At 41.6% G+C, this 25010-nt stretch overlaps 1 protein-coding gene across 3 annotated transcripts; it reads right to left on the bottom strand.

The window, feature by feature from the left end:
* Positions 1–1999: 1999 nt before the first annotated feature.
* On the bottom strand, positions 2000–15003 carry LOC115170151 (tetratricopeptide repeat protein 19, mitochondrial). Of its 3 annotated transcripts, none has more exons than XM_029726489.1 (10): positions 14644–15003; positions 14279–14393; positions 13932–14042; positions 13518–13556; positions 13015–13071; positions 10901–10962; positions 10244–10338; positions 7519–7757; positions 4788–4950; positions 2000–2863 (listed from the first exon to the last, which is right to left on the bottom strand). In XM_029726489.1, exons 2-10 carry the CDS (start codon positions 14282–14284, stop codon positions 2703–2705), a joined length of 933 nt encoding a protein of 310 aa, XP_029582349.1. In that variant the 5' UTR covers positions 14285–14393; positions 14644–15003; the 3' UTR covers positions 2000–2702. The 3 variants fall into 3 exon arrangements, with proteins under 3 accessions (XP_029582349.1, XP_029582347.1, XP_029582348.1); XM_029726487.1 differs by having other exon boundaries at positions 14302–14393; positions 14644–14998; XM_029726488.1 differs by having other exon boundaries at positions 7603–7757; positions 14302–14393; positions 14644–14981.
* Between the last annotated feature and the right edge of the window lie 10007 nt (positions 15004–25010).

Here is a 25010-nt window from a genome sequence, read left to right as displayed (position 1 = left end):
GCAAGTCTTTGAGTGGCCCAGCCAGAGCCTGGACTTGAAACCGATCAAACATCTCTGGAGAAACATGAAAATAGCTGTGCACCATCCAACCAGACAGAGCTTGAGAGAATCTGCAGAGAAGAAATGGAAGAAACTCCCCAAATACAGGTGTGCCAAGCTTGTAGCGTCATACCCAAGAAGACTCGAGGCTGTAATCGCTGCCAAAAGGTGCTTCGATAAAGTACTGAGTCTGTGAATTTAATACATTTGCAAACATTTCTAAAAAACAGTTTTTGCTTTGTCATTATGGAGTATTGTGTGTTGATTGATGAGGGGGAAAACAATTTAATCCATTGTAGAACAAGGCTGTAACGTAACAAAATGTGGAAAAAGTCAAGGGGTCGGAATTCTTTCCAAATGCACTGTATGTAATATACAGTGGGGGAAAAAAGTATTTGATCCCCTGCTGATTTTGTACGTTTGCCCACTGATAAAGAAAGGATCAGTCTATAATTTTTAAAGGTTTATTTGAACAGTGAGAGACAAAATAACAACAAAAAAATCCAGAAAAACATGTCAAATGTTATAAATTGATTTGCATTTTAATGAGGGAAATAAGTATTTGACCCCCTCTCAATCAGAAAGATTTCTGGCTCCCACATGTCTTTTATACAGGTAACGAGCTGAGATTAGGAGCACACTCTTAAAAAGGGAGTGCCCCTAACCGCAGCTTGTTACCTATAAAAAAGACACCTGTCCACAGAAGCAATCAATCAATCAGATTCCAAACTCTCCACCATGGCCAAGACCAAAGAGCTCTCCAAGGATGTCAGGGACAGGATTGTAGACCTACACAAGGCTGGAATGGGCTACAAGACCATCGCCAAGCAGCTTGGTGAGAAGGTGACAACATTTGGTGCGATTATTCGCAAATGGAAGAAACACAAAAGAACTGTCAATATCCCTCGGCCTGGGGCTCCATGCAAAATCTCACCTCGTGGGGTTGCAATGACCATGAGAACGGTGAGGAATCAGCCCAGAACTACACGGGAGGATCTTGTCAATGATCTCAAGGCAGCTGGGACCATAGTCACCAAGAAAACAATTGGTAACACACTATGCTGTGAAGGACTGAAATCCTGCAGCGCCCGCAAGGTCCCCCTGCTCAAGAATACATATACATGCCCGTCTGAAGTTTGCCAATGAACATCTGAATGACTCAGAGGACAACTGGTGAAAGTGTTGTGGTCAGATGAGACCAAAATGGACCTCTTTGGCATCAACTCAACTCGCCGTATTTGGAGGAGGAGGAATGCTGCCTATGACCCCAAGAACACCATCCCCACCGTCAAACATGGAGGTGGAAACATTATGCTTTGGGGGTGTTTTTCTGCTAAGGGGACAGGACAACTTCACTGCATCAAAGGGACGATGGACAGGGCCATGTACCGTCAAATCTTGGGTGAGAACCTCCTTCCCTCAGCCAGGTCATTGAAAATGGGTCGTGGATGGGCATTCCAACACGACAATGACCCAAAACACACGGCCAAGGCAACAAAGGAGTGGCTCAAGAAGAAGCACATTAAGGTCCTGGAGTGGCCTAGCCAGTCTCCAGACCTTAATCCCATAGAAAATCTGTGGAGGGAGCTGAAGGTTCGAGTTGCCAAACGTCAGCCTCGAAACCTTAATGACTTGGAGAAGATCTGCAAAGAGTGGGACAAAATCCCTCCTGAGATGTGTGCAAACATGGTGGCCAACTACAAGAAACGTCTGACCTCTGTGATTGCCAACAAGGGTTTTGCCACCAAGTACTAAGTCATGTTTTGCAGAGGGGTCAAATAATTATTTCCCTCATTAAAATGCAAATAATTTTATAACGTTTTTCTGGATTTTTTTTTTGTTATTCTGTCTCTCACTGTTCAAATAAACATACCATTAAAATTATAGTCTGATCATTTCTTTGTAAGTGGGCAAACGTACAAAATCAGCAGGGGATCAAATAATTTTTTCCCTCACTGTATACCATCTCAGAGTTTTTATTATGATACATCTCTGTTCACACAAAGGTTATTGATTAGGCCTTTCACTCTTGAAGCTGCCAGTTAAGTCCTATGTCACATTCTAGCCCATAAAACATTTTGTATATACAACATTTACATATCTTAGTTTCATTTATAGTGATTCAGATAGCAATGGCAAGTCATCAGACTAAGGCGCCATCATTCAGGATGGAATTCAAACAAGACACATTGTTGACAATGTGCCTTTGTAAAAGGGCATTTCCCCTCGACGTTCGTGGAGAGATCGCATTCATGACAAACTCTGAAGATGCCAGCACAAACGTAAATATAAAGTCATAATTTAAAAGTCAAGTGCAATTACGCTTGTCGACAACACACCTTGGATTGAATTCTGGCCATGGACTTAATTAAGCCCTGAGGTGTTCCCCTTACATCTTAAGCCAATCTGACAACAAACAGACCACAATACAGACAAAACAACATTGGGGTTTCACAGATGAAATTGTTAATTGTAAGAAACTGTTCCAAGACATCTGTTGTGATGTGACAGTGTTATTGTGTTTGTTCTTCTCTTTCTGAGCTAAATGCCCTGTACTCCATAACTGGTGCTAACACTGACCACTCCGATCCCTTCAGCACAGACGAGTTCAGAGAGATTGCTTGGGGTTGTGTTAATAAGATTAGTTTAGTTGATCCAACCGGTCAGTCCGTCTTATTCTTGGCTGCTTCTGCCTTCTGTGCTTTCCTCCTGTTGCCCACCTCTTTCAGTCCCTCCTGTATCTGCTCCACTGCTTCTTCATCTCCTGCAGACTGGGCCAGAGCCAGGGCCTCCTTGTACACCTTCACAGACTCCTCATAAAGATCTAGGAGACGAGGATTGTGTTCATTATGGCACGAAACAGAAGAAAAACAGGTGGGATTACCTGTGATTGTGTATTTTTTGGAGAAGGCCACATTGTTGTTTTCTATTGCAAATAAAACGCTTTGAAGCGTTTTCTGTTGCACGCCCTAGTGAACACCACAGAGATGATCAACAGTCGTAAAAGTCATTAATGTTAATATCTGTACAGTTACTTATGCAGCTGCACCTACTCCAAATGCCGTATTCATCGACCTGGCTAAGGCTTTCGACTCTGTCAATCACAACATTCTTATCGGCAGACTCAACAGCCTTGGTTTCTCAAATGACTGGTTCACCAACTACTTCTCCGATAAGAGCTCAGTATGTCAAATCGGAGGGCCTGTTGTCCGGACCTCTGGCAGTCTATGGGGGTGCCACAGGGTTCAATTCTCGGGCCGACTCTCTGTATACATCAATGATGTCGCTCTCGCTGCTGGTGATTCTCTGATCCACCTCTACGCAGACGACACCATAATGTATACTTCTGGCCCTTCTTTGGACACTGAGTTAACTAACCTCCAGATGAGCTTCAATGCCAAACAACACTCCTTCCGTGGCCTCCAACTGCTCTTAAATGCTAGTAAAACTAAATGCATGCTCTTCAACCGATCGCTGCCCGCACCTGCCCGCCCGTCCAGCATCACTACTCTGGATGGTTCTTACTTAGAATATGTGGAAAACTACAAATACCTAGGTGTCTGGTTAGACTGTAAGCTCTCCTTCCAGACTCACATCAAACATCTCCAATCCAAAGTTAAATCTAGAATTGGCTTCCTATTTCACAACAAAGCATCCTTCACTCATGCTGCCAAACATACCCTCGTCAAACTGACCATCCTACTGATCCTCGACTTCAGCGATTTCATTTACGAAATAGCCTCCAACACTCTACTCTGTCACCAAAGCCCCATATACTACCCACCACTGTGACCTGTATGCTCTCGATGGCTGGCCCTCGCTTCATACTCGTCGCGAAACCCACTGGCTCCACGTCATCTACAAGTCTCTGCTAGATAAAGCCCCGCCTTATCTTAGTTCTCTGCTGCCAATGACTGGAACGAACTGCAAAAATCTCTGAAGCTGGAGACTCTTACTTCCCTCACTAGCTTTAAGCACCAGCTGTCAGAGCAGCTCACAGATCACTGAACATAGCTCATCTGTAAATAGCCCATCCAATCTACCTCATCACCATACTGTATTTATTTATCTCGTTCCTTTGCACCCTAGTATCTCTACTTGCACATTCATCTTCTGCACATCTACCATTCCAGTGTTTAATTGGTATATTGTAATTACTTCGCCACCATGGCCTATTTATTGCCTTACCTCTCTTATCCTACCTCATTTGCACATGCTGTATATAGATTTTTCTGCTGTATTATTGATTGTATGTTTGTTTATTCCATATAACCCTGTTGTTGTATGTGTCGAACTGCTTTGCTTTATCTTGGCCAGGTCGCAGTTGTAAATGAGAACTTGTTCTCAACTAGCCTACCTGGTTAAATAAAGGTGAAATTAAAAAAAATTAAATAAAAAAAATCCGTGCCAGGGGGATAACATGCAGTTTACCCACCTTCTGTGGAAATACATATTGAAAGTATGCCCATAGGGAGCGTTATTTTTATCACCGTGACCCAATTTTATTTTTAACCACAACATCACTGTATGCATGCAGTCATTTTTTAATATTTTTTTTTACTTATGCGTGGTTGCGGGAATCAAACCCACCATCCTGACGTTGCAAGAGCCATGCTCTACCAACTGAGTTACATTAAGTTATTTAGCGAATTCACAATAAAAGTTAATGTTGTGACACTGAAAACTGTCTTGTGTTGGAGGAAACCAAGGCCCTCCTAGAAGTTATCCTCATTTTCATCCCTCCTTACCATTGTGCAGTAGGATGCCTGCCATGTTTCCCAGCAGCACATGTTGGTCAGGGTGGCCGGCTTCTCTGCTCAGCTCCACAGCCTGCTTCACCAGGGGCAGAGCCTCGTCGTGGCGACCCTGCATGTCCAGGATGGTGGCCAGGTCACTCATCAGCACCAAGGACTGTAGTCAGGACAGCAGGAAACAATTTCCAGATAAATATATAAGTAAGAACAGATTAACTTCTAGGTTACAAAACATCAAGATGCATAACTACCACCTATACACTGGACCACTGCTACTCTAACTTCCGCGATGCATACAAGGCCCTTCCTTCGGCAAATCCGACCACGACTCCATCTTGCTCCTACCGTCCTATAAGCAGAAACTCAAAACCGGATGTACCCGTGACTAGAACCCGTGACTAGAACCATTCAACACTGGTCTGACCAATCGGAATCCACGCTTCAAGATTGTTTTGATCACGCGGACTGGGATACGTTCCGGGCAGCCTCAGAGAATAACATGACTCTGAGTTTATAAGTAAGTGCATTGGAGATGTTCTACCAACTGTGACTATTAAAACCTAGCCTAACCAAAAACCATGGATAGATGGCGGCATTCGCACAAAACTGAAAGTGCGAACCACCGCATTTAACCATGGAAAGAGGACTGGCAATATGGCCGAATATAAACAGTGTAGTCATTCCCTCCGCAAAGCAATCAAACAAGCGAAATGTCGGTATAGGGACAAAGTGGAGTCGCAATTCAACAGCTCAGACAAGAGACCTATGTGGCAGGGTATACAGGCAATCACAGACTACAAAAAGAAAACCAGCCACGTCACGGACACCGGCGTATTGCTTCCAGACAAACTAAACACCTTTGCCAGCTTTGAGGAAAATACAGTGCCACCGACGTGGCCCTCCTCCGTGGCCAACGTGAGTAATACATTTAAACGTTAACCCTTGCAAGGCTGCTGGCCCAGACGGCATCCCTAGCCGTGTCCTCAGAGCATGCGCAGACCAGCTGGCTGGTGTGTTTACGGACATATTCAATCACTCCCTATCCCAGTCTGCTGTCCTCACATGCTTCAAGATGGCCCCCCATTGTTCCTGTACCCAAGAAGGCAAAGAACTTAATTAAATGACTAATCGCCCATCACACTGCCCTATCCCATCAGGACAAGAGGAATACCTATGTAAGAATGCTGTTCATTGACTACAGCTCAGCATTCAACACCATAGTACCCTCCAAGGTCATCATTAAGCTGGAGGCCCTGGGTCTCAACCTCACCCTGTGCAACTGGGTCCTGGACTTTGACGGGCCGCCCCCAGGTGTTGAAGGTATGAAACAACATCTTCACTTCGCTGACCCTCAACACCGGGGCCCCACAAGGGTGCGTGCTCAGCCTCCTCCTGTTCACCCATGACTGCGTGGCCAAGCACGCCTCCAACTCAATCCTTAAGTTTGCATACAACAGGAGTGGGCTTGATCACCAACAACGACAAGACAACCTACAGGAAGGAGGTGAGGGCCCTCGGAGTGTGGTGTCAGGAAAACAACCTCACTCAACGTCAACAAAACAAAGGAGATCGTCTATTTCAGGAAACAGCAGAGGGAGCACCCCTCTATCCACATTGAAGGGACAGAAGTGGAAGGGACAGCAGTGGAGAAGGTGGAAAGTTAAGTTCCTCGGCGTACACATCACATACAAACTGAAATGGTCCACCCACACAGACAGTGTGGTGAAGAAGGCGCAACAGCGCCTCTTCAACCTCAGGAGGCTGAAGAAATTTGGCTTGTCACCTAAAACCCTGACAAACTTTTACAGATGCACAATCGAGAGCATCCTGTCGGGCTGTATCACCGCCTGGTACGCCAACTGCACTGCCCTCAACCGCAAGGCTCTCCAGAGGGTAGTGCGGTCTGCACAACGCATGACCAGGGGCAAACTACTTGCCCTCCAGGACACCTACAGCACCGGATGTCACAGGAAGGCCAAAAAGATCATCAAGGACAACAACCACCCGAGCCACTGCCTGTTCACCCCGCTACCATCCAGAAGGCGAGGTCAGTACAGGTGCATCAAAGCTGGGACCGAGAGACTGAGAAACAGCTTCTATCTCAAGGCCATCAGACTGTTAAACAGCCATCACTAACATAGAGAGGCTGCTGCCTACAGAGACTCACTAGCCACTTTAATAATGTTTACATATCTTACATTACTCATCGCATATGTATATATTGTATCTTATACCATCTATTGCATCTTGTCTATGCCATCGTGCATCCATATATTTATATGTACATATTCTTATTCCATCCCTAAAGATGTGTGTATTAGGTAGTTGTGGAATTGTTAGATATTACTGCATTGTCGGAACTAGAAGCACAAGCATTTCGCTACACTCGCATTAACATCTGCTAACCATGTATGTGACCAATAAAAATTGCTAGGTTACAAAACATCAGGACGCATAACTGCAAAGCATTTAGACTACATCAGTCTTCTGTGGGCAGGTCTCTCCCTGCTCTTCCTGGTAACTGTGAGCGGTTCTCTCCCTGCTCTTCCTGGTACCTGTGAGCGGTTCTCTCCCTGCTCTTCCTGGTACCTGTGAGCGGTTCTCTACCTGCTCTTCCTGGTAACTGTGAGCGGTTCTCTCCCTGCTCTTCCTGGTAACTGTGAGCGGTTCTCTCCCTGCTCTTCCTGGTAACTGTGAGCGGTTCTCTCCCTGCTCTTCCTGGTACCTGTGGGCAGGTCTCTCCCTGCTCTTCCTGGCCAACTGGTATCTGTGGGCGGGTCTCTCCCTGCTCTTCCTGGTCATCTGGTACCTGTGGGTGGGTCTGTCCCTGCTCTTCCTGACAGATCAGCAAGGCTTGCTTGTAGTCCACCACCGCCTGGCTCAGGCGGTGTATAGCGGCCATGTAGCGGGCGTGGGAGTCCAGGGTCAGGCCCAGCAGGAGCCGGGTCTCCTTCCGTAACTCCTCTGAAGAAGAGGGGGAAACACGAGGATGGATGCTGTCAGCGAGCAAGCTCAATATCAAAAGGTCACAAGTTGAATGCACACCATACTAAAAGCAAGGTTACACAACTTTTCAGAAGATAACGTCGCCCTCTTTATTTAAATGGTTCTGATTTTATTGACCAGATAGTGTGAGAGGGTGACCAAGGGGAAAGATATCCTCTCTCTCTACGTCACAGGGTATTAGGCCGGATTCCAGCCTATACCGTCACGGTACCTAATGTGAGCCTGAGACAGCACCACTACACCAGCCAGGCCACACAATCATTTCAAGCATGGTTGTGGCTGCATTGTGCAATGGTAATGCCTGTCATTGGCGGGGACTTGATTTGGAAGGATTAAGAATGAAAAGTAAAAAAAGGGACTGAGAAAAGCACATGGAATGTCCTAGAGGAAAAGCTACATCAGTCTGCTTGAGACATTCAGTTCACAGGGAGCAGCGTTTGTTGTGCTATTCTGTCACGCCCCGGATTACAGACGACATTATCAGGGTTTAAATATTGTAATTGGACAACATTTACAAAGAAAGGAGCACAAGGACAGCGCGCGCACACACACTCTCTGTACTAGAGAGAAGACACCATAGGGCCCAACACAGCTAGAGAAGAGGAGGCTAGGCCTGCACTTTACAATGAACTGACAGTCTGTTGTTTACTGAACAGTACAATGGACTGTCTTTTAAAACAAGATGGCGCTGATGATGGTCGCCCTGTTGCTAGCTCCCTGCCAATTTAGCACTCTTGATTATTTTAAAGTGTTTTTTTTTTTTTTACTTTATTTGATCAGTTTCTAGTATTATTCCCTATCACTGACAAGCAATTCTGGACATCAGATTGAGATTACTCAAAGACAAATTAGTCTTACCTGGAGAAGGATACTCCGTCTAGACTACCCAAAGCAGTTCCATTGTTTACGAGAGCCCTTTTTCAAAGAAGATGCCACCAGAGGAGGGGAAGGCCGAGCTAAAGTTCTATTCTAATTAAAACCACCCTCCCCTTTCTAGTATATCACCTGCTACTGTACAGTCCCTAGACAATAAACTTTGAGCTCAGATTTCCTATCAGATATACAAGACACAACCAAGTCTCCGTGAGACAGATTATGTTAATCAGAGGAGGTGCTTGATCGAGCTACACAGCCCACGGGGTTGTAGGTACATCACGCAGAAAAAGGTAAAAGAGCTTTGTGGGAAAAACTGTGGCACGGAAGAGTAGGTTTTATGATCAACAACTCATGGTGTGATTTTAGGAATGTACAAACCCTTAAGAGTATGTTCCCCTGACCGAGAATAGCTTACGATCAAACGAACGACCCCGTTATCTCCCAAGAGAATTTATAGCGGTTTGTATCATGGATGTGCCGAATATACTGACTCTGTCTCTGGGTTGGTTCATCAGGAAGTGCATGTTGTTCCTACAGTGACGATTTGATCATACTCGAGTTGTGGACTCAAGTCATATGACTTGGACTTGAGACTCGACAGAAAATAAAATAACTTGAGACTTGGAGCCTCAAGGCTCGGGACTTGACTGACTGATTACTTGAATTTTGTGGCACAGAGTGTCTGTGGATTACTCTCTACACAGCCAAAGACAGTAGCTGCAGCATCGCCCTTGCAACAGACTGGCTAGCGAATCGCACACTCAGCCCTCTGATTGGAACAGCAATATGTCAATCAACACAGGCAGGTCAGCGAGCTAGCGAACAGATTGCTGATTTGCTGTACAGATATAGGATGGGGTGCAGTGTCGGGGAATGCCAAAATAAATAAATATGCAGCTCCAAAAATTGTTTGGTGATCAAGAATAGTAATGGTTTACTTTGCAAGCTCACCAGAAATGGTGACATGTTAAAGTTGCTTGAAATTGATAATTTACTTATGAAGCTAGCATTTCAAATAAGTTAAAATGAATTAGTGGTGAAGAAATGATAAAGGTATAGATTGCACCTTTATGCATCTTATAACAAAACAAAAAAAATGTTCTTAGCATTAAAGATTTGTGTGTTGCTTTGCGGGTCAGACCAAGACCGTACTGTTTTGACTAAAATGTAAGCCTAGATTTGTGATAATGATGTGAGCTACAGGCAAGTTTGAGTCAAGTGATATGCATTTTTAGCAGACAGCATTGTGCCACACACACACACACACACACACACACACAGGAGCAGTGTTGGACAGGAGATAGACGAGGATCCTGATTAGGGCTGTGAAAATACCAGTATCGTGATAATTTTTTCAATTACAAAAAAGTCAACAAAACGAAGCAGACCAAACTATTTTGCCCTTTAAAAACCTTCTGTATGTAAAGTAGTGTGCCATAGCTTGGAAAATAAATCAAAATGTGACTCTGGATGACAACATAATGATGACATCATCCAGAGTCACACACACACACACAATCTTATGCTATTACAGCTAAAACTATTTTGAAGGTTTGGTCGTTAGATACCCGATTGCTCCTCGGCAGGAAGTTCCTTGAATTTCTCCAACTTGGCTTCAAGGGATTCAGTGCAAAACTGGAAACCCATCTTCGCCAAGTCATTCCTGAGAAGAAACAAACAGGTTACAGTTGGTAAATGGTGCACCGTGGTATGTAGAACCTGGGGGGGCAGTTCATGAAAATGTAGTCCTATAATACAAACGGGTTACAGTTGGTAAATGGTGCACCGTGGTATGAAGAACCTGGGGGGGGCAGTTCATGAAAATGTAGTCCTATAATACAAACGGGTTACAGTTGGTAAATGGTGCACCGTGGTATGTAGAACCTGGGGGGGCAGTTCATGAAAATGTAGTCCTATAATACAGGACTACAACCAACCGCAGAAGAAAAAAAAACATTCTCAACTGAAAACCTTTGGGTAGAGGCCTTCTAATGTTGTATAGGCACAATCTTCATCCACTAAGCTGGCTGGCTCCTATCAGAAACTTATTTGTATCTATTAAAAGTATACATCAAAAAGGTGCCTCCTAATTTAAATGATGTCCATTATTTAAGAGGTAAGGACCACTAGAACTAAGTTGGTTGCTTTAAACCTTGAAGCTGATTCAATTGCTCCAACGTCCATTTAAACCCACATGAAGACATACACTTTTGAAGTTCACTTACTTCTCCTGGCCGGCATATATGGTAGCGAGCTTCAAGGACATCTCAATGACCCCATTGTCATCCTTTGAACCCGAGGGAGAGGGAAAAAGACTGAAGTAGCAATATAGCATTGAGTGTCTGGACCACAATGCACCGCCAATGGTTTCTGAATTGACGGAGCTGAGCCTAAAACTATCCCAGACAGTCTTCCTTTCCTCAAATGAACAATAGATAGATTGTCCTCCTCATTTCAAAATCAAAAAGCTGCTTCAGTACCCAGCGACTCTACTGTCCAGATATCACAATAATTTTATTCCTCTACTATTAATAAAATATGCCATGTAGCAGACGTTTTTATCCAAAGTGACTTACAGTAATGCGTGCATACATTTTTATATATTTACCACGCTATTAACTAGATGTCGACCGATTAATTGGAATGGGCAATTAATTAGGGCCAATTTCAAGTTTTCATAACAAATCGGTAATCGGCATTTTTGGACACCGATCATGGCCGATTACATTGCACTCCACGAGGAGACTGCGTGGCAGGCTGACTACCTGTTATGTGAGTGCAGCAAGGAACCAAGGTTAGCAGCATTAAGCAGCATTAAACGTATCTTGTAAAAAACAATCAATCTTAACAATCACTAGTTAACTACACATGGTTGATATTACTAGTTTATCTAGCTTGTCCTGCGTTGCATATAATCGATGCGGTGCCTGCTAATTTATCATTGAATCACAGCCTACTTCGCCAAACAGGTGATTTAACAAGCGCATTCGCGAAAAAAGCACTGTCGTTGCACCAATGTGTACCTAACCATAAACATCAACGCCTTTCTTAAAATCAATACACAAGTATATCTTTTTAAACCTGCATATTTAGTTAATATTGCCTGCTAAGATGAATTTATTTTAACTAGGGAAATTGTGTCACTTCTCTTGCGTTCTGTGCAACAGAGTCAGGATATATGCAGCAGTTTGGGCCGCCTGGCTCGTTGCGAACTGTGTGAAGACTATTTCTTCCTAACAAAGACAGCCAACTTCGCCAAACGGGGGATGATTTAACAAAAGCGCATTTGCGAAAAAAAGCACAATTGTTGCACGAATGTACCTAACCATAAACATCAATGCCTTTCTTAAAATCAATACACAGAAGTATACATTTTTTTTAAACCTGCATATTTAGTTAAAAGAAATCCAGGTTGGCAGGCAATATTAAACCAGGGAAATTGTGTCACTTCTCTTGCGTTCATTGCACGCAGAGTCAGGGTATATGCAACAGTTTGGGCCGCCTGGCTCGTTGCGAACTAATTTGCCAGAATTTTACATAATTATGACATTACATTGAAGGTTGTTCAATGTAACAGGAATATTTTGACTTATGGATCCCACCCGTTAGGTAAAATACGGAACGGTTCCATATTTCACTGAAAGAATAAATGCTTTGTTTTCGAAATGATAGTTTCCGGATTTCACCATATTAATGACCTAAGGCTCGTATTTCTGTGTGTTATTATATTATAATTAAGTCTATGATTTGATAGAGCAGTCTGACTGAGCAGTGGTAGGCAGCAGCAGGCTCGTAAGCATTCATTCAAACAGCACTTTACTGCGTTTGCCAGCAGCCCTTTGCAATGCTTCAAGCATTGCACTGTTCAAGCCTATCAACTCCCGAGATTAGGCTGGCAATACTAAAGTACCTATTAGAACATCCAATAGTCAAAGGTATATGAAATACAAATGGTATAGAGAGAAATAGTCCTATAATAACTACAACCTAAAACTTCCTACCTGGGAATATTGAAGACTCATGTTCTGAGCAAGGAACTTAAACGTTAGCTTTTTTACATGGCACATATTGCACTTTTACTTTCTTCAACACTTTGGTTTTGCATTATTTAAACCAAATTGAACATGTTTCATTATATATTTGAGTCTACATTTATTTTATTGATGTATTATATTAAGTTAAGTGTTCATTGTTCATTCAGTATTGTTCTAATTGTCATTATTACAAATATATATAGAAGAAAAACAAATTGGCCGATTAATCGGTACCGGCGGTGAAAAATCATAATCGGTCGACCTCTACTGTTAACCTCTTACTTAGACACACAACCAACCCTCACCTGTGGTGTTCCTCCAGACAACATGAAACTCATGGCCACTTTGAACAGTTTCTCTGCCTGGGGGAGAAGAGCACAGGGGTCACTGGAAGTCAGCAAAACAACTCAAAACACAAACATAAAAAAAAAAATGTACAATCACATTAACCTCTGCTCAATTGTCATTTCAATGAATAATGTACAACAAATTCTTGAAGAAAATACTTATGAATGCCTCATGAGCTTAGTACAACTGAATGGTTTCAAAGGTAGACCCCACAATATGACATCATCTTCACCTCCAGCTTACAGACATCAACAAAAACAGGATAAAAAAAAAAATGCCAAGACTATTGGCTCTTCTCAATTTGTGCCCTCCTTTGAAGAACACATACATTTAGGAAACGTCAATAGTGGCAGTCCTCCTTGCAGATTTTAACTTTGATAAACAGGATTCCAAAAGTGGGACAGCAGGTGGGGGTTCACTGACGAGAGGAGAAAGAGTGGACACCTCTGCTATTACTCACATTATCCAGCTGACCTTGGACATAGGCAAGGTTCGCCATCTGTAGAGACCGGGGACAATAAAACAACAATGCTGTGCTGCTGAGTTTCTGTGGCATTAATGCCATGGCATTACATTCAAAAATGCTTACAGAAATTCCTGAGTAAGCACATTATTCCATCAAAGTGTATTGAGTGATACCTCAAAACTATCGTTATCACGACATGGATCAATGTGTGTGCAATATCACTATTGCAAGAGGCTGCGATTCTTAAATTCACTCTGTAATGCACAGCAGAAGCAAAGATCAATCACGTGTCAAATAAATCTAGTCAACCACGTGTCACCACAAGTTCACTGTGTAGGCTAATAACACTGTGTTTGAAGCACATTTGAACAAGTTAAAAACGTCCTGTTAAATAGTCAAGGCTTTTACCAAGCTGTAGGTGTAGATGATAGCTTGTGTATTGTTACTCTGGTGGGCTAGCGCGATGGCCTGGTGGAGGAATCCATTGGCTCCATGCAACTGCCCCCGCATCATACTGAGCTTTAACACAACACACACCAATGTTACTCAGACATAACATGTAAAGACATGACACTTCATCAAAACATAATGTCTAAAGACAGATATGACAAACATTTGGGTCTGAATTGAAACAATTAAAATGCTGTTACGTTGATGACACGTAGATTCAGAAGATTTCATATCATCTCTTGGCAAATACAGTTGCATGGTACTTTAGATTAAGATTCTAGGTAGAAACTGGATTGAGAAGTTACCTGCATCAATGACAATTAGTTACCTTGGCTCTCTTCAAAAGTAAAATAATCTCATCTTCTTTCTTCTGGGCATCAGTTCTGGTGTCCTCCTCAGCTTTACTGAAGAGAGAGAACGCTATGAACGAGAAGGGGGGGATGTGTATCACAAAACATTTAGATAATTCAATGACTCAAATGACCGGTTGTGAACGTTAAACCACGTTCTTGTAATGACATATTGAAGGACTCCATAATGATGCAAATCATATGCACATCAACGTAAAAGATTATCGATGATAGTCTCTTGGTAGAAGTGTCATGTACTGACAATGACACACTAGGGAATAGTATTTTAAACACATCTAACATGACTATAATTTACTTACCAATTACACTCCCCATTGCATAAGTCCAGTTACTAGTAGCGCGACTATTTTCCTCGCCATTGCTTTCGCAGCTGCGGTATAGCGGTGACCTTCCGTGCACAGTAGCATGGACAGCATTCGATTGAGAAGTCGTCCATTTCAGACATTTCAATGACTGTGTCCTCGCATGAACTCGACTACCTAAAGACAGGTTGCGGGAGCCCTCTGACATAAATTGCTTTATTTGATTCCTATTAGCAAAGACCGCACGAGTGACAGCTGGTAACGCCATTTTAAAATACAGTCGGGAAGTTTTGGTGGAAGACCAAAACACGTCACTCCTTGTAATCAAAAAGCGTTCAACATAAAAAGGGAATTTGTACATAACAATATTATTAATTATTTTCTTAATAATTACTATCTTTTCGCATATGTATTGAATACATCAATGTTTTTTATTTTCTAATTTTGAAGGGCAATACCAAAAAACGTGTGCCGGAAGTGATTCTCTGCGCTCGCGGTCAATACGACTACCTTCAGTTGATTTTGTTTATGAGCATCTGAAATGTACTTTTTCCCAAAATGTCTATAGTACAGCTGTTGAATGTGTTTATTACCGAGCGATTAACAGCAGTAGATGTTGAGTTATTTGGGACAGTGGGAAAGAAGGTTGCAGAGGAGCATCAGAAACGATTAAACAACAGTGTTTGATGAGATTTTCAGGGCAGTGGAAAAGACGACAGCAGACTTGCGTTACCAGGGTGATATCTCCAATTCAAAAAATGGAGAACAAAAACAAAATGCATTATAAATTACACAACCAATTAGTTTTTCTAAGCTATGTGGTAGCTACCCTCTGAAGCACCAGCTACCCACAAGCCTTTTGCCGCGTTCAAAACAACTGGGAACTCGGATTTTGATAAATCTCCCGACTTCAGTGCGTTCAAAACAACTGGGAACTCGGGGGGGACGACAACTGGGAAAAATCGATTTGAAAGGTCATCCAACTTGTGAACTCGGAACATTTCAGGAGCTCCGATCTGAAGGTCACTGACGTCATTATTTGACCTCGTATTTTTTTTTTCTTCTTCTGAGTTTCCAGTTGTTTGGAACATGACTGTTGCTGTACACTACAGGTGCATCAAATGTAAATCTCCGTTAGAAAATAAAACGTCTCACACAGTGCCCAACGGTGTCATAGTACATAGCTCGCGTTCACCGTGCCGTTTTCCTCACGCAGCCCACTCGCCCACGGTCCGCCGTTCTCCGGGTCAGCGACACTAGTGACTACAAATCAAATCCCAGTCAAATCTAATTGTATTGTCATGGCCTTGCAGACTTCTCACACAGTGCAATGGTGTCATATTAATAAAATAAGTAACATTGTAAATAACATACTAAAAAAAATATTAAATCAAGTACAAGAAGCATGCAGATAAAATATATGAATGCAATTAATCCATGCTTTTCTCGGAATGCTACAAAGTCTGGAAATTGTGGGCGAAACTAGAAAGTTGGCTGTCAAGTATTACAATGTAAATGTACTTTTAATCCGTCTGTCTGCATATTTCAAGACATGGCATATGAGGGTGTAGTGAGATACCCGATGGGCTGGACGATTCTCTTCTCATCACGAAAAAAAGGTATACTAGAAACTTGGAAGTCAATCAATCCGCCATCATTGAGACAATGGAAAAATCTAATGATTAATTCCTGAAATATTGAAATAGCTTGGAAAACAAATTGGGACAATTTAAGGCCAAGTGGCAAACAACAATGCCGGCACTAGGGATGGGCTGTGAGCATGCTGGTCTGGGAAGATGAGATGTAGTTTGAGTGTGTCTGTAAATTGTTCTTATGTAAACGGATTTTTTTTGTGTAAAAAATAAAAGTAATAAAATAAAATAAAGTTCAACATTCACCTTTTGCTACTATTTCTGTCAAGTCTTCGCATGCATTTTGACCACCTAGAACACCGAACACACTGCCTCTGCAACGCAATACTGAAAGACTAATGCAGCATTCCTTTGGAATTGAATGTACTTCGGGTGTAGCATATGAGCCAGTCGTGGGTGAAGCTAATCGCTGAAAACTGTAGGGAAAAGGCAGAATGCTGACAAGAGACTAATTACCAACATAACTGAATCATTTATTTTTTGTGCACTACACAATACACGTGTATTGTTCTGCCCCTGAACAGCTAACCCACTGAGCAGCTAACCCACTGTTTCCCTGTAAACTCATTGTAAATAAGAATATTTCTTAACTGACTTGCCTAGTTAAATAAAGGTTACATTTAAATTATGATAACAGTCAGCCCTAGAATGCCAGCTACTGTAGCAGAGATGTTAGCTAGCCAAGTTGTATTGAAAGCTAGTTAGATGGCTACATCTAGCCAGGACAAACATATTGTCACAGTTTCACTAATATAATGTAATGACCGCGGATATCGATTCTGCCGCTGGAGTATTCTTTTGGGGCACAGTCGAGGCCTGCTCCCTGTCTGTTTCATTACAATAATAACAATCAATAAATCATAGCATGTTTTTGGGCTCATTGGGTTGTTTTTATCTGATACAGTAGAATTCTGAAGAGAAAAAATCATGTTAAGTACCATTTATAGTCCTAAAACATACATTTCAAATTGTACTGTTGCTGCTTCCGGTTGTCATGGCTGTTTGATTTATGGCCGACAGTCAAAACACCGGTTTTAGATGTCCAAATTCCTAATCAATATGCTGAAATAAATCCTGATATTTTGAAGACGAATACATAAAAGTTACTCCCTACACACACTTGTGTTTAGATTAGTTGTATTTTGCTAAATTGGTACCTTATGAACTGCACACGAACCAATATTTACCAAGCGGCCACTCAAGAGTGGAATTGATTAACTTGTTCTACTATAATCAATAGCGTGCGCAAATGAATCACTCACATCAGTAGTGTATTGAAATCAATGGAACTGGGGCAACGTGTACATTTTGCGCCCTTCTAAGAGACAAACCTCAATGAACTTGGCTATACTACATATATCTGTATATAGATGACAACCTGTCGTAGCCATTTATCAACGTATATCTCTGTGAGAAAATTATTTCGGTAGATGGCCAATAATAATAGAAATAATAAGACCTTTATTATACACAGATTTAAAATAGCTATTGATAACAAATGTGTATTTTGTGGTTGTGACCCAGAAACTCTTGATCATTTATTTTGGGACTGTTCTTATGTCAGAAGATTTTGGAGTGAGTTAGAAGATTTTATTTTTTAAAGAAACGATTATTAATGTTAATCTGAGAGATTCTGATATTATGTTTTATTTTGAACCAAATGATATGGACCCTGATTTAACTTTCATTGTTAATTTGTTTATTTTTCATGGCAGATTCTTTATCCATAAAATGAAGTGTGGCAGAGAACAAACCCCTCTTCGCATTATTTAAGATATCATTTCAAAATTGTATTTAAATTCTCAGTAAATGTAAAAACAAAAAATCAATACGCACCATAAAACTTTTTGACAAATTTCAAATGTATCTCGATATGTAATACCCCTTTCTGTTAGGTTTATGTACTCTTGCTTGTATAGTTCTGTTTTTGTATTTGTTGTGTTCATTATATATATATATACTTTTTTTTAATAAAAAAAAAAACTAAAGGCCAGTACGGACAAGGAAACAACTTCAACAAATCACCACCTCACATCGGTTTTTAAATGGCGACAGGGGTTGGCTTTCATTTGAATGATAATTTAACCCTCAAATCCATTAATTCATGTGAGGCCAGAGATTTGTGGGAGAAGCGCCCGATTATATATTTTTTCTCGCCACCTTGGTCTGAAAATTACAGCTGCATTATGAAGTCCCACTATGGTTTGGCGCATATGACAATAACATTGGTACTAAACCAAAGATATTGATCTGTTTTAAACAATTGATTTTGTGAGATCATGATGAGAAACTTTACCTCAGATGTATGATGTTAGTATTAATCTTGTGGTGAAAACATTACTCTGTGTAATGTAGTATTCTGTCCACCATAGGGAAATTACACTGAGTGGCCAGTTTATTAGCTCATGTTTCACCACCTCGTTCACGAAAATGGTTATTTCCTACAGACAGTGAGACCCGTGGCTTGTTATATAAAGGAGGCAGACAGGTTTTGAGGCATACAGTTACTGGTCAATTGAATGTTAGAATGGGTAAAGCGACTGACCTAAGAAACTTTGAGCGTGGTATGATCGTCGGTGCCAGTATCTCAGAAACGGCTGGCCTCTTCACGCACGACAGTGTCTAGGGTTTACAACAGTGGTGTGCAGAAAGGCATCTCGGAAAGTACAACTTGTCAAGAATGGTTTATTGCAGCAGAGGAGCACACCGGTTCTGCTCCTATCAGCTAAAAACAACACCAACACTGGACAACTGAGCAGTGGAAAAACATTGCCTGGTCCGATGCAGTTTTCATGATTTTTGACCCCCCCATTGATTTAGTCACCCTAATTTTGGCAATCCTACAAGGATAAAAACTCCAATAACTTTTTTTTTTTTTACAGATTATAATAGCAACGTGAGGTTTGGACCATTTGGTATTTTTAGAGGATTATCTACACAATTTTACCCATTGGTCAAAAGATGCGTTTTTATTGAACACCCGGCATCGTATCAAACCCGTTGTCTGGTTAGCTTGCTAGCTAGGAGGAAATACCATTGCATGTTAAGCTAGCTAGCGTGTTATGCTAATGACAACGGTAACCATTAGCAAGCTAGCTACATCCTTATCCTATCAAACCTGTCTGGTGTGTTTGGTTACCCTGCTAGGTAGTAGGTAGTAGCCAATGTAGCCGACTCTTGGTCGACCAATACTTTATTTTTAGTCGGATAGCCCTGCAGAATATAGAAATTGCCATGATAAGCAAGGTTAGGAATTAAGCTAGCTAACTAGCCTGTTATTGCTAGCGCAGACGCTAACAGTTTAATATACATTGGCTAGCTAGCAATATGACAATTTCTATATTCTGCAGGGCTATCCGACTAAAAAGAAAGTATTGGTCGACCAAGAGTCGTCTGCTCTTTCGACCAAAATGATGAGTGTGGACAGACTGCCTCCGATTATACATATTGTGCCGTCTACTCTCTTGCTTCACCTAAACTAACCAGTTCCCACCAGCTTTATAGTAGCTACCTTTACCTGGTTAAGAAACACAAGCTCCTTTAAGAAATTAAAAAACAGCATTGAGTTTAATAGTAAAACAGTCAACCTATGTTTTTCTCTCCCTTGAGTAGGCTATAGAAAAGTAGACAATCTTTGAATGTGTATTCTCGTTCAAACCTTCCACTTTTCCCCACTACATTTCATATACAGGTTCTGTATCCAACATAGCCAAGTCTCCCACGTCTTGATTATTTTTTTTACATAGCTTGGAACTGAGAAGCATTTATTGCACATGGGACAACTGAAGTATTTCTCCCCTGTGTGACTCCTCATATGCCTGTCTAGTTTGTAATTACAGTCCAAGGGCTTTGCAACGATATGCTTTCTCCCCTGTGTGAATTCTCTAATGTCTTATTAGAAGGCTTGATTGTTTAAAACATTTAGGGTTTTAAAACGGCCTGTGGCATCGATGTGAGTCAAACATTAATTATAGAAACTAGACAGGCATATGAGTCACACAGGGAAGAAAGCATATTGTTGCAAAGCCCTTTGACTGTAATTACAAACTAGACAGGCATATGAGGAGTCACACAGGGGAGAAATACTTCAGTTGTCCCATGTGCGCAATAAATGCTTCTCAGTTCCAAGGCTGTAAAAAATGCATATAAAAGAGAGAGATCACACTGGGGAGAAATCATTCCAGTGCAAAGAATGTGACAAATCCTTTATTGCAGAGAGACACCTGGCCGTTCGTAAAAAGATTCACACAAGGGGGAAAAACACAAGTGTCCTGTGTGCATTGAATCCTTTTATGAGCATAAGCAGTTTGGATAAGCATCAGAGAATGCACACAGAGAGAAACCATATCAGTGTAAAGAATGTGGCAAATCCTTCAGATGTATGAGATTGCTGGTTGTTCATACGAAGTATCACACAGAGGAGAAAATCAAACAAATATCCTGTGTGCAGTAAATGCCTTTTCAGGGTCAGCGATTTTCAAAAGTAATCTGAGAATTCACACAGGTGGAAAAATTGTGGCAAATCCTTCAGAGTGCGTAACCTATTGGTCAATCAAATCAAATTGTATTAGTCACATGCGCCAAATACAACAGTGAAATGCTTACTTACGAGCCCCTAACCAACAATGCAGTTTCCAAAAAATATGTGAAAAAAATAAGAGATAAAAGTAACAAGTAATTAAAGAGCAGCAGTAAAAAAAAAAAAAAAATACAATGTATACAGTAGGGGTGCCGGTACAGAGTCAATGTGCGGGGGCACCAGTTAGTTGAAGAATCACACTGGAAAAATCATGTTGCTGCAATGAATGTGGCAAATTGATTCAGAGAAAAACCAAGTCTTAACAGGGCATATGAGGATTCAGACAGGGGAGAGGCCTTATATGTGAGAAATCCTTCATGTATTCTAATGTTCTAAAACTCCGCCAGTTAACTCACTCTTAAGAGAAGACCTACTGCTGCCATGAATGTGGCAAATGGTTCAAAACCAAGAAGTACCTGGACAGTCCTATGATGACTCACACAGGAAACAAATCATATTGCTGCCATGAATGTGGCAAGTGCTACAAAGTAAAGCAAAGTCTTTAACGGCGCACATGATGACTCACACAGGGTCGAAACCATTTTGCTGTCATGAATGTGGTAATGGATACCTGTATGCACATATGAGGACTCACAAAGGAAAGAAACCACATTGCATGTAGTGAATGTGGCAAACGCTACCATGAAAAGTAAAGTCTAACAAAGTGTGCGAATGAAAAATGAATAACAAAACGCATAAAAAAATGAATAACAAAACGCAAAACGCATTACTCACACAAGGGGAGTAATCATATGTGTGCCCTGCGTGTGAGAAAACGTCTTGTATCAGTTTCTGATCTAAATCACCACATTTTTTTGCAACATCTGTGGCAAATACTCACATGTGATCCCTCCAGAAAGAACGTGGACATGAGAGAAGCACCACACACTGTCCATGTGCTTTCTGGAGGGATCCCATCTTATGTACAGGCCAAAAAGAAGCTGAATGAACACCTATTGAGTTGATGGGCAGCATGTAGCATAAACACTTATGTGAACAATGCTTGGTGTAAAAGCTATTCCTTCCCAAAGTAAAAAAGTGTCTAAACAGAGCTATGGAGAACACATACCAATCCACTGCAATTTGTCAGTCAAAAGAGGGAAAAGCTAATTATTATATCTGACACCTTAAGAGAAAATTCACCCCAGGTTACAACTCTTGGTTGATTTTAGATGTGACAACTAGTTCAGGATTTGGGATTGTGGGAAGAGGTAGAGAAGTATGGTACACAAAAACATGTATTTATTATTATTTTTTGTTGACACATTGCCCATTTTTTTGTAACTTTTCTTAGAATGCACCTGTTTACATTTCAGTCATTATGCTTTATGTTGGTATCAATAAAAACATGTAAAACCCATATTGCTGTTTTTTCAGTGTCCCTATGATGGAATGTCACTCAGGACATCTGAAGCACTGAGTTCTGTCCATCTTTTTGTCAACCTATTTTCAAATGAGAAAAGGCCTAGGATCTGGTTTCAATGATGGACTCTTGGTATAGAGGACCTTATCCACTTGAATAAAATACTAAATAGTAGCTAGCAAGATGGAGATCACAGAGGTTATTTTAAATGAGTGCATTTTGGAAGTGGCTAGTTTGCATCAACTACCTTCACTAAAACCACTGCAAACTTCAAATCGTGACATTCTGGCATGTCTGCCTCGTGATTTGTTGGGAGAGTTTTTGTCACAATGTTCTGAACCTGACCCGTCCTTTTTCAACGATTCCTATTTTGCCCTGTCATTTCTTCTTCAGTGGTTTTGAAATGTAAAGGTACATTACCGCCACCAACTGGACTGGAGTGTGGACAAGAGACATGGAAGGTCTCTAGACCATGGGTATGTATATTCATTAGTCAGATTCCTACTAATGAATACCTAGACCCTACCTATTAATCCCAACTCCCTAAGGAAACAAAATACATCATTAAATATTGCATCAACTAAAGGTTTTCTCAACATTTCAATTAAACTGGTCTCTTCAATACCATTATTTCGTAGATCTACACTGAACAAAAATGTAAATGCTACATGCAACAATTTCAAAGATTTTACTGAGTTACAGTTCATATAAGGAAATCAGTCAATTTAAATACATTATTAGGCCCTAATCTATGGATTTCACATGACTGGGAATACAGGTATGAATATGTTGGTAACAGATACCTTAAAGGTAGGGGCATGGATCAGAGAGACAGTCAGTATCTGGTGTGACCACCATTTGCCTCATGCGGCACGGCACATCTCCTTCACATAAAGTTGATCAGGCTGTTGATTGTGGCTTGTGGAATGTTGTCCCACTCCTCTTCAATGGCTGTGTGAAGTTGTTGGATATTGGCGGGAACTGGAACACGCTGTCATACACGTAGATCCAGAGCATTCCAAACATGCTCAATGGGTGACATGTCTGGTGAGTATGCAGGCCATGGAAGAATTGGGACATTTTTAGCTTCCAGGAATTGTGTTCAGATCCTTGCGACATGGTGCTGTGCATTATCATGCTGAAACGTGATGGCGGCTGATAAATGGCAATACAATGGGCCTCAGGATCTCGTCACGGTATCTCTGTGCATTCAAACTGCCATTGATAAAAATGCAATTTTTGTTTGTTGTCTGTAGTTTATGCCTGCACATGCCATTACCCCACCGACACCATGGGGCGCTCTTCACAACGTTGACATCAGCAAACCGCTCACCCACACGTCTGCCATCTGCCCGGTACAGTTGAAACTGGGATTCATCTGTGAAGAGCACACTTTTCCAGCGTGACAGTTGCCATCGAAAATGAGCATTTGCCCACTGAAGTTGGCTACAACGCCAAACTGCAGTCAGGTCAAGACCCTGGTGAGGACAACGAGCACGCAGATGAGCTTCCCTGAGACCGTTTCTGACCATTTGTACAGAAATTCTTTGGTTGTGCAAACCCACAGTTTCATCAGCTGTCAGGGTGGCTTGTCTCAGACGATCCCGCAGGTGAAGAAGCCGGATGTGGAGGTCCTGGGCTGGCGTGGTAACATGTGGTCTGCGGTTGTGAGCCGGTTGCACGTACTGCCAAATTCTCTAAAAACCCTTACACAGCCTGGAGGTGTGTTAGGTCATTGTCCTGTTGAAAAACGAATTATAGTCCCACTAAGCGAAAACCAGATGGGATGGCGTATCGCTGCAGAATGCTGTGGTAGCCATGCTGGTTAAGTGTGCCTTGAATTCTAATTAAATCAGACATTGTCAACAGCAAAGCACCACCACACCTCCTCCATGCTTCACGGTGGAACCACACATGCGGAAATCATCCATTCACCTACTCTGCGTCTCACAAAGACACAGCGGTTGGAACCAAACATCTCAAATTTGGACTCATCAGACCAAAGAACAGATTTCCACCGGTCTAATGTCCATTGCTTGTGTTTCTTGGCCCAAGCAAGTCTCTTCTTCTTATTGGTGTCCTGTAGTAGTGATTTCTTTGCAGCAATTCGACCATGAAGGCCTGATTCACGCAGTCTCCTCTGAACAGTTGATTTTGAGATGTTGGTTACTTGAACTCTGAAGCATTTATTTGGGCTGCAATCTGAGGTGCAGTTAACTCTAATGAATTTATCCTCTGCAGCAGAGGTAACCTGGGTCTTCTTTTCCTGTGGCAGTCCTCATGAGAGCCAGTTTCATCATAGCGCTTGATGGTTTTTGCGACTGTACTTGAAGAAACTTTTCTTGAAATTTTCCGGATTGACTGACCTTCATGTCTTAAAGTAATGATGGTCTGTCGTTTCTCTTTGCTTATTTGAGCTGTTATTGCCATAATATGGACTTGGTCTTTTACTAAATAGGGCTATCTTCTGTATACCCCCCTACCTTGTCACAAAACAACTGATTGGCTCACACGCATTAAGATGGAAAGAAATTCCACAAATTAACTTTTAACAAGGCACAACTGTTAATTGAAATGAATTCCAGGTGACTACCTCATGAAGCTGGTTGAGAGTGCCAAGCTGTCAAGGCAAAGTGTGGCTACTTTAAAGAATCTCAATGATAAAATATTTTGATTTGTTTTACCCTTTTTTGGTTACTACATGATTCCATATGTGTTATTTCATCGTTTTGATGTCTTCAATATTATTCCACAATGTAGAAAGTAGTAA

The sequence above is a fragment of the Salmo trutta genome, chromosome 31 (assembly GCF_901001165.1).
Source record: "Salmo trutta chromosome 31, fSalTru1.1, whole genome shotgun sequence".
Classification (NCBI taxonomy): Eukaryota; Metazoa; Chordata; class Actinopteri; order Salmoniformes; family Salmonidae; genus Salmo; species Salmo trutta.
Note: the sequence above shows the minus strand (reverse complement) of the source record. Positions and strands in the feature narration are given on the sequence as shown.

What these genes read in the sequence shown, in the direction of transcription:
- LOC115170151 (XM_029726487.1), bottom strand. Translation starts at nt 14,914, where the DNA reads ATGGCGTTACCAGCTGTCACTCGTGCGGTCTTTGCTAATAGGAATCAA. An exon ending in TGCAATGGGGAGTGTAATTG is followed by an intron (nt 14,394 to 14,643) that starts GTAAGTAAATTA and finishes TCTCGTTCATAG; the next exon opens with CGTTCTCTCTCTTCAGTAAA. An exon ending in TCATCTACACCTACAGCTTG is followed by an intron (nt 13,557 to 13,931) that starts GTAAAAGCCTTG and finishes CGGTCTCTACAG; the next exon opens with ATGGCGAACCTTGCCTATGT.